This window comes from Triticum dicoccoides, chromosome 5B (assembly GCF_002162155.2).
Source record: "Triticum dicoccoides isolate Atlit2015 ecotype Zavitan chromosome 5B, WEW_v2.0, whole genome shotgun sequence".
NCBI classification, from domain to species: Eukaryota; Viridiplantae; Streptophyta; class Magnoliopsida; order Poales; family Poaceae; genus Triticum; species Triticum dicoccoides.
The window spans coordinates 315734273-315744473 of NC_041389.1; the positions used below are offsets into that span (position 1 = coordinate 315734273).

A 10201-nucleotide genomic window follows, 5' to 3' on the forward strand; every position below is an offset into this window, starting at 1 on the left:
GAGCCACCCGATTCCCCTTTCCCCTCTTCACATTTCTCGCCTCCGACGACCACCCGCCATGTGGGGCCGAATGTGGAGCTCCGGACGCGGCTCCGGCTGTGAGAGGGACCCGGAGCACGAGCGGCGCGTCCGGTCGAACGGCGCGAGGAAGCGCGGTGCCCGGAGGTGGACCAACCACGGGATGTCGCCACTGGCAAGCTTCAACCACCGCGAGACGGAGGAGTACGACCGCCGGCGCACGTCCTTCTCCTCCTCTTCCTACGCCGGATCCTCCTCGTCCTTCGGCGCGGGCTTTCTCCCCGTGAAGAGGGAGTGGTCGGAGGACGAGGAGGAGCCGGAGGAGTCGGCGCCGTTCGCGTTCGTCCCGGTGAAGGAGGAGCCTGCTCCGCTCGGCCGCCGCGGAGTCGTCGGGCCTGAAGACTATGTCGCGGACTTCGACGCCGTTGCTGCCGCCATTGCCTAGCGAAGCGTCCGCGAGGAGGCGGAGCGCCGGCGCCACGCCGAGGAGCTCGAAGCCCTCGAGTGCCGGCAGGCGGTCGCCACCAACGAGAAGGTTGAGGAGTGGCGCCGTATCCGCGCGGAGCAGGCGGCGAAGTACATCGACCTGTGCAGCTCCGGCGAGGAGGATTGAGCGTCGCTCGGCCTCCACTGCGTCGTCCATTTTGCCACGACCTCGCCGTCGTCAGATCCGACCCCTCTATTACTAGTTAACGTAGCATGTAGTATGCTCTATGCTTAATTTGTTGATCATGTAGTGTATGTATGAACTCTGTAGTATGTGATATGATGAACTATGTTTGTGCAATTTCTTTCGCGAAAGTGTTTTTTCAAATTATGCAGGTTTAGATACGGTATCTGAGCGACCGCGCATGTTTTCAACCCGCAAACGTGATCTTCATGAAACCGAAAACGCATTTTGCGGGGATCTGCTAGAGTTACTCTAACCAAACACGTCCAAAGATGCTTTGCATCTCTGACGAGACAACGAAACAGCACGCGAAACAAGACGATGCGAAAAACATGACCGGCTCCATTGGCATTGGGTTGGGCCAAAAAAACACGAAAGCTCGCCGCGTGTCCGGAATGGCATTTTCACCGCCCCGCTGCCAAGCGAGTACGGCGGGCCCTCCCGGCTTGTGTGAACAAAGCGGGACTCGCGCGTGACACCCGGCAACGGCTGCCAGCCAACCTCCGCTTTACAGCTTTTCCTTCCAGCGGAAGCAAATCGCGTCCGTCCGTTCCGCGCCCCACCACTCCATGTGATGTGCTGCCGCCGCTCTTTCCCTCGCTTTCCCCTCCTCCTCCTGCTCCACTCCCCCTCCTCCACCGTCGCCCGCCGCCGCCCATGACGCCGCCGCCCTCGCCCTCGCCCTCGCCCCCGCCGCCGGCCGCCGCGGACGCGCTCGCCCAGATCCTGCACGCGCTGCTCCCGCCGCTCCTCCTGGCCGCGGCGTCCGCCAACGCGCTCCACTCCCGCTGGCGCGCGCTGCACGCCACGCTGCTCGCGCTCCAGTCCTCGCTCGTCTCCGCGCCCGCCCCGGCCGCCGGCCACCCGCTCTTCGCCGATCTGGTGGCCTCGCTGCTCCCGGCCCTCCGCTCCCTCCACGCATTGTCCGCGCGCTGCCAGGACCCGGCCCTCCCCGGCGGGCGCCTGCGCCTCCAGAGCGACCTCGACATCGCCGCTTCCTCGCTCACGCTTCTCCTGCACGATCTCTCGCTGCTCCTTCGCTCGGGGCTCCTCTCCGTCGATTCGTCGGCGTCCTCCCCCAACGCCATTGTGCTGCAGGTGCCCGCGGCAGCCGCATCCCGCTCCGACAAGTCGCTTTTCATCAGGGACGCCTTTGCGCGGCTCCAGATCGGGGGCCTCGACCTCAAGCTCAAGGCCCTCGCCTCGCTGCTGGAGTTGCTGGGCAATGACCCTGCTGCTGAGGCCGCAAACATCGTTGCCGCCGATGGCGATGTGGCTGCGCTGCTCCGCATGCTCGACGCATCGGCCCACTCGGCGCTGAGGGACCGCGCAGCAGCGGTCGTGGCCCTCCTTGCCACTGCCTGCGGTGCATCCCGGAAAGCGGTCTTCGACGAGGGCGGCCTTGGCCCGCTGTTGCGCGTGCTTGACTCTGCCTCGGCACCGGCCACGAGGGAGCGTGCGGTTGTGGCCATTGAGGCCATCACTGCCGATGCCGGCAGCTCGTGGGCTGTATCAGCATATGGAGGGGTTTCCATCTTGATTAATGCGTGCCGTCCTGGCTCTGGTTCGTTGGCTGTGCAGACGCTCGCTGTAGCAGCTATCAAGAATGTGGTCTCGATCGACGATGTGCGCTCAGCGTTGGTTGAGGAGGGTGGGTTGCCAGTTCTGGTTGATTTACTTGCCAGCGGCACCACTGACACACAGAAGAATGCTGCTCTCTGCCTGTGGTCGATCGCGTCCATGGGCGACCTTGAGACACAGCAACAGATTGTACAAGATGGTGCATTACCGCCACTTTTGCAGGCTCTGCACATCACCACCGATCTCGATCTTCAGAATTCTGTCCTACGCGCTATCCACGTGCTTGCAGTAGTCCCTTCGGCCGCCAGGATCCTATGTTCATCCCCGCTGTTCTTTGCACAACTAACAGACCTTATGCGCCGTGGTGGTAGCATCCTGTTGCAGCAGATGGCTGCAGATATGATTGCCGACCTTGCACCTGGCGTGAGTGATGACACCAAGCGGTGCATGGCACCATGTGTTGGCACGCTGGTTAAGATGATGGAGGTAGCCAAGCCTGCATCCATACAGGAGTCAGCTGGCCGTGCACTACTTGCTTTGATGACCTTGAAATCCAATCGAAAGGAGTTGGTCAGGGATGAGAAGAATCTGACAAGGTTGGTGCAGATGCTTAACCCCCGGAATGAGGAGATTGACAAAAAGCACCCAGTCTCAGTACTGCTAGCACTTGCTATGGGTGGTGGGAATGGAACACGACGGCGTCTTGCAGATGCTGGTGCTTGTCAGCATCTACAGAAGCTGGCTGATGCTGAGGTGCCTTGTGCAAAGAAGGCTTTGCAAAGGATATCCAGCAGCCGATTCAAAAGCTTACTTTCCAGAGGGTGGAACAACTAGTCCATCCGCTGCATTGGGGTAAGGTTGATATTTACCTTCATCTCCCTTTTTTGTGACACTTCTAATTTGTTTTCTTTGTCTATCACTGAGTAAATATCAGTTAAAATGAACATTAAATCAATAGTTTTAGCTAAGTTGTTCACTGACTACATGCTGCAAACGTGAATCGAAGCTTCAGGAAAGTTCCCTGTTTTATAGTCTGGTACGTGGAGCCAATACCCTGGGATTCTCAGAGGTTGGTGGGATGGTCTAGTCGTGCACAGGAGCATTGGGCTACAATGCTCATACTGTGCAGGCTAACAACTGTTTGGTGATATTATAATTGCTTAGGTTTGGAAACTAAATGCTCACATGGTTTGTATTGCCGTTGCCCTGTCATTGCTAGATGTGGGCGGTGAACCAGTGACATGGCCATTCCATGAGAAGTTTGGCCAGAGTGTTCATACTCATTGTAGGACAGGGCACATTCACTGATTCACTGTAGCTGATAAGCAGCATTGCAGGTAGAGATAGTGGAAATTAACAAGGATGCATATACTCTATGCGCCTTTGGACAGTGGAAACATCAAGTAGGTAAAGAGAAGTGCATTGAGGGAGGGAAGGAGATTAGTGAGACGGAAGAGGAAAGTAATAAAAAAAAAGAATGCAAAATAGGTCAAAGTATAGGGCAGTTGTTTTAACTGAAATTTTAATATGCGCACCCATGATAGTTATCGACGCGGATAAGTTTTGTGTTGCAATGTCAACTTCTAGCTTAAGTCAAAATTGAACTAAAAGCATGTCGATTGTGGAGCCTTAGAAATTGAAATCATGCATCTAGGTGGGCCTTTCACAGCCTTCACAAACTAACATCATGATTACTCTAGTCTAACATATTGTGAACTGTAGTTTTTCTTGAAATAATTGTCAAAGATAATTTTTCACTGAGGACTAGATGTTCTGAAGCATGGAAAGTTGAGGCATGCCCTTCATTGGGAAGAGAATACAGCCAATATCATGAAAAATACTCCTTTTTCCCTTGTATCTCGCTCTTTCCCAGTCTATCAACTGAAAGCATGATGAACTGAATGTTAGTTATGGGGTCTTCTTGACCACCACCCAATAGTTCATAACTTATAAACTTACCCACTAAGACCTTTTTCCAATACAGTATGCAACTTAATATACTGCGATGTGCATATTTTTGTTGTCGACAATTTTCAGGTCGTTTTGACTGCTGTGTCTTATTCCATTTGATTCTCATATACTAAAAAGGCTCATTAATAGTGTTATCATCTGCATGTTATGTGAGGTGAAACATACATTTGAGCATGCAAAACATTGGCTTAAATATAAGGGCCCATAAGGCACATAAAGCCTTAACAGTAACAGTTTGTTAAATGTTAATGCAGACTGTAACTTGGAACTCCATTGGCAAATCACAAAGTTTTGTAGTACGACTGTTCTGTTAATCTGTTTCCAGTTGGATGCATCTGTTCAGTTACTCCTCTACTGAACTGAGAGTTTGCGTCTTTGTTAATTGTTAGTAACTTTACAGCCTATAATTTTTTAAGAAGTGATTGAATTATTAGCTCAGTTCATCCAGGCAATTATTATATTCCTGCTTTTTATATGCTGTGTCTGTGACACTTTATTACCTGTAGTGTATCACGTTTGAGCTTGAATGTTGTGGCTGGCATACAATGAAAATGCCTTCGTTTTATATCTCATGCTTTCCTTTAATTTAGTTCTGTGAACCAGTACTTATGACTCATTTTATGTTTCCGAACTTGTAGTTGAAGAGAACCCAAATGTGGAGAGCTTCGAATTATAGAAGAAAGCTTAAGTATTTAATTAGGAGGCATCGTACAAGAACACCGAGCAAGAAAGAGACCAGAGGAGTTCTCAGTTTCTTTGAAGCCAAAAGGTGCACGGTAGCTGCTATTTGTTTATCTAGTATATTGACAAGATAGAAGCATGGATGCGGCATTTTAGGATGTATCCTTCAGCTTTTATGTTTGCCCCTTTTTTGTCTCTTCCTATTTTAACCCTTCTCTCTCTCTCTCTCTCTCTCTCTCTCTCTCTCTCTCTCTCTCTCTCTCTCTCGCGCGCGCGCCTGATTTGTGAAGTAATTGTATGTGTGTTGATTTGGAATGAAGCAAAGTGTTTTTATCTGCCCCAAGACACATCTGCCAGATATTACCTTGCCCAGTGTCTCACTGAATAACTAAGCTGCTGTTTCTGTGGGGTTTTGGTGCTTTTGGGGAGTATATTTGATCGCCTGATGTTGTTTGTGATGTTAGTATTGAGTGTTGTCTGGTGTCTGTTACTTGCCTGATTCCTGTGAGAGTCTCGTGATCAATTACCAGCCTTTCTCATGACTCTGCATTTTGCTCTCAAATCTCGATGCCCTCTCCATTGAGTGGGCAAATCTCACTTATCACCTTTTGGATGTGTTGATTAAAGAATGTGTTTGGATGCTTCACATCATCACATGGATCTCCACTAAGACTTGAAGGAAACTTTGCATGATGCCGTTTTCACAGGAATCATGTGAGCTCGTCCCTTAGTTTCATTTTAAAACAAGGAGCATACCCTTTAGTCTCGCATTGCTTTATCTCTATGTAAGCAGGAGCTATCCCAGCCTACATGATGTAGACACGCATTTTCGCAAGAAGTTGCTGGCATCAATGGCATCTTTTAAAAAGCTTTGCTACAACAGCGAAAGTGCCAAAAACTGGACAGATCCAATTGACAATACCAAATACTCCTAGAACACAAGGTTTGCTTGCCAGACTGATTTTTATTTAGTACTATATACAACATAACATAATTACAGACTATTATTACATGCTTACATAACGCCAGCAAACATATGATAAATGCAGCAACGGTGAGAATATAACTCATGCAGCCTATCTAATATCTACCCTAGCTTCAAAAATGACTGACAATGTTTAACTTGTCAGGGTCAACTTCATGATTTGTGAGCCAAAAACAGAATCAAAAGTAGTATTAACAGTTATTTCTTATCGGCCATGTTACTAGATACGGGAAAGAAATGCCAATCTGGGCCCCCAGAGGCCGCCCATGTATGCTTCTTGCTCAACATGAGAAAGACGCGGGTAAATGCTTTAAGCTTGAGACGTCGAATAGCTCAATAAACCTTAGATCAGAAACTCTTGCTTTCGCAGCAGCAAAACGCTGGTATTCGTCGAATACTGATGTTAGACACCAGCGCTGCAGTTTCCTCAAGCATCCAACAACACAGCCAGTTCGATGCTGCATATTTTTATGTTTGCAATACAAAATTCAGATGCTATAGAAATTTCGACAGGCCAAACAAACAGCAACGTAGCTAAAAGGTGATCATGCTATTTTTACCTTTCCACGCTTGCAGTGAATAAGCACCGGGTGGTTTCTTGTGTCTACAAATGAGAATTTGATATGCAGTCAGGGGAAGAAATGACTCATGAAAAATGATTCGTAGAACATTCTAGTACCTAGAACAACTTTCAGAGCCTCGCGGATTCTGTCTTCGGGAATGCTCACAAAGGGTTCCTGAAAGCAACATCCATTTTCAGTAAGCTCCTGAAAATGAAAAATGCCACTTTGTGGCAAATCTTAGGTAACAAGAGAAAAAATGAAGATAAACGATAGAACTGCTACGACAAAAGGAAGAAAATGACCAACTTCAAGCTGCTTTCTTATACATGCCATCTAGCAAGTTACTCCTTCTGTAAAGAAATATAAGAACATTTAGATCACTACTTCAGTGATCTAATAAACGCTTTTATATTTCTTTACAGAGGGAGTACCTTTTAGAAGCTAGATTCTGGTTCTCTTCTCTGGTCTAAGTTATCAGTTAGTAAAGAGTGTGCATGCCATTTCATTCTTATAAGGTGAATTGTTAAATATCAGTCTGATCTGAACTTTCTCTAGTGATCAATCGTGCAATATTTTCAAGGTGCATCGCCAAAGTGCAAAATAAACAACCCAATCCAGATAAAAGAATCCGATTCCATTATTCTGTGCCACATGTTCACCTTTCATGTGCCTTAACCCACTTCACGGGATGGCAACTCTAATACTTCTAACTGATAAAGAGTGTGGCCTCGTTGGCTCGATAAAAAGACACACCTCAAGTTATTCTCTTAAATTTGAAAGCTCCACTGAATAAAGGAAGAAAAATAGAACAACAATTTTATACAATTGAGATATGAACCACATGAGTGTTTATTGATTTTCTACTGGTGGTGACAAAATAAAATCATTAAACATATCAAGAAACTATAAATGACAATAATATTTCTGCTCCGGTGGAAAGGAAGGTCTTTTACCAGTTTACTCATTCACTTGGAGCAAAAACCTACCTTGCTGTACCTTCAAGATGTTTTGACGACATACACAAGTCGTTTGGTTAATTAGGAAGATAAAAATACTTGCCTTTTGAGAAGTACCATGCCTGAATTCTAAGCATAAATTGTGTATCATTACAAAAAATGCAACCCAAAGAAGTATAACACAAAATGCCTAAGGACTACAACAACTGAGCAACATAACAGCTAAGGTTTCAGATGGTTGTCATCAGCTCGTAATAAAAGAGCAATATCTAGTTAGAAACAAGATCATAATTTGAGCATTTTAGGGTCATAGACTCAATTTTTTTTTCCCGTTCAAACGACCTGAATCTGTGTTAGGGTCCAACACCACGAGGTGGATTTCAAGTGTTATTTGTGTGTCCTCTTGCCAAATTGACCACTCAAATCTGAATTCCAACAAGTTTCTCAAATTGAACACTTCTATATTCTTCTAGCATTTGTAGTGTTTTACACATGGCCAACTGATAATGTTATTGCTCCAAGGTCCTGTTCAAGAATTTAGCCGATTAACCAGTTAAATGGCCGATTAATCCCTACTTGTAAGGTCAACGTGTAGCCGATAAACTAATAAATCGGCCGATTAATTGATTAATTGACCGATTAACTTGCCGATTAGCCTATTAATCTCCTGCTCGCCAGCCTATCGAGCAACTACCGGTTAACGATTTCCTTAACAATGCTCCAAGGTATTCAATTTATTTTATATCAGCTAAAAGTTAGGAATACACGATAGAGGGGGTAAAAAGAACAGTCCTTGGCGCATAGTGTGCTACTACAATAACATAACATATAAATTTAGTCCCCTAAAATCCGACCTTCGTTAAGCCAACAAGTATTCGACAGTGGAGATTTCAACCAGATATCCAGCTATTCCGTCGGGTCAGAAATACAAGTCATCTGTCTAATTACAAAAGATGTTGAAGCTTCATCCGATATATAATTTGGTAGAGAGGCGCTTTCAGCTAAAGCGTCTATGGAGAAGCTCAACTTGGACAAGGCAACCCCACTTCACAATCCCACGGAAGGCATATGATGTGCCCGCACACAAGTACTATGGAGAAGATTCGAGAAGATAGAACCATTGCAACCATCACTACCGTGTGGACAAATATTAACGAAGAATCTATGACTAATCACAAAATCATAATAACTACTCCCTCCGTTCCATAATTCCTGCCGTGGTTTTAGTTTAAAACCATGACAAGAATTATGAAACGGAGTCAATAGACATGTTTGATCCCATCCCATCTTTCCTTACTCGCTTACCGTTTTGATTTTATTTCTTCGGACAAGCAAGAAGGCATATTGCAAGTGAGAAAAGGAGAAGGCCAAAGGGCAAAGCTTGGATGAAGTTTAGCTAGTTAGAGTTGATAGCCCATGTTATTGCCCCTCTTTTCTTACTTGCATACCATTTCACTTTTATTTCTTCGGATCAAGAATAAGCATGATATAGCAAAATTCTCAAAGGGCAAACCTTCGAGGAGGTTTAGCCAAGGATGCCCAGGCCCATAAGGAGAAGGGATTTGCATTAACCTTGGAGCCGTCGATTCCGAGTTGGAACAGCCTGATCCCGTGGGCACGGAGGAACTCCTGGTTGGCCTCCGGGTACGGCTCCGGGCAGAGGCACCTGGAGAAATCAAAACGAATCAAGAATCACGTCACCACCACCCCGAAGAACGTACGTGTGCACGTAGCCGTGTACTAACAGGACGGAGCGGAGGCGGAGGGTCTCGAGGAAGGGCAGGTTGGAGGCGTCCGGGAACCCGGAGCGGTACACGCCGTGGTCCACCATGGCGAAGTTGAGCGGCGGGACCAGCTGCAGCGGCTCCTCACTTTCCACCGCCTCGGCCTCGCCGCTCACCCGGCGCAGCAGGATCGTCGCGCAGGACGACGGGGCCACGGCATCCGTGTCCTCCTCCTCCTCCTCCCCGTCCTCCTCGTCGGGAGGCGGCGGGCGGCTGTGGTGGTGCTGCCGGTGGTCTTCGCGGGTGACCACCAGGCTGGCGGCCTCCTGTCTCATACCTCGACGGACGGGGGGGTCGACGGTGGTGACGCGATTGCCTGCCTTGCTCTGTGTGGCTGGAGTGGGGGTGGAGGGAGAAGAGGATCTCGTCGGGTTTTGGCCTTGGGTGTCGGTTGTGGGCTGACGATCCAGAAGAAGAGACTTCGGGAAGAAAGGAAAAGGAGCGACAGGTTTTGCGTCCGTGTTGGTTATGCATATTCGGTGCATATTCCCTCTTCCGGCGGTTGTAAACGATTTTGTACCCGGAACCGGGCCCCGCCGGCTGGCCACCTGTTTGCGTGCCCGCCGTCGCTCGTCGTCGTATCGCAAGTGGTTGGGCAAAAACAAAGATGGTTATGTTATTGAGCGAACGTTCGCTCGGGTGCATGGTAAAGCAAATGTCTCTCGCAACAATTTATGTGTTGAGAGTATGACAATTCCTTCAAGCGAACACGACAATTTTTGCAGAAAATTCTTTGTTTTGCCAGAATTCGTCATGCTTTTTGAAAAAAAATGATACGTATTTTCAAATAATTTGCCATAAAAGGCGTTCGCAATTGTGATGCCTCACAGCAAACATTCACTAGCTATTGGGGTCCAAAAAAATATCCAGAAACTCTCATCCCTCCAATATAAATTATGCGTGATAAGAAAAACAGCCCAACTACCAACTCCCTATTTAGCTAATTGTCCGTGCGTTGCAATGGGGCGTGCGTGCATATTACAGTCGTTCAA

At 47.7% G+C, this 10201-nt stretch overlaps 2 protein-coding genes across 3 annotated transcripts; one reads left to right on the forward strand and one right to left on the reverse strand.

Moving 5' to 3' along the window:
* The first annotated feature begins 1345 nt into the window (after window positions 1-1345).
* On the forward strand, window positions 1346-5279 carry LOC119308654 (vacuolar protein 8-like). Of its 2 annotated transcripts, none has more exons than XM_037584784.1 (2): window positions 1346-3126; window positions 4879-5279. In XM_037584784.1, exon 1 carries the CDS (start codon window positions 1346-1348, stop codon window positions 3101-3103), a length of 1758 nt encoding a protein of 585 aa, XP_037440681.1. In that variant the 3' UTR covers window positions 3104-3126; window positions 4879-5279. The 2 variants fall into 2 exon arrangements, with proteins under 2 accessions (XP_037440681.1, XP_037440680.1); XM_037584783.1 differs by having other exon boundaries at window positions 1346-3121.
* A 586-nt stretch (window positions 5280-5865) lies between these two features.
* LOC119308655 (tyrosine-protein phosphatase DSP1-like) lies at window positions 5866-9675 on the reverse strand. The gene is made up of 5 exons (XM_037584785.1): window positions 9171-9675; window positions 8998-9091; window positions 6586-6643; window positions 6467-6510; window positions 5866-6364 (listed from the first exon to the last, which is right to left on the reverse strand). Exons 1-5 carry the CDS (start codon window positions 9482-9484, stop codon window positions 6188-6190), a joined length of 687 nt encoding a protein of 228 aa, XP_037440682.1. The 5' UTR covers window positions 9485-9675; the 3' UTR covers window positions 5866-6187.
* Between the last annotated feature and the right edge of the window lie 526 nt (window positions 9676-10201).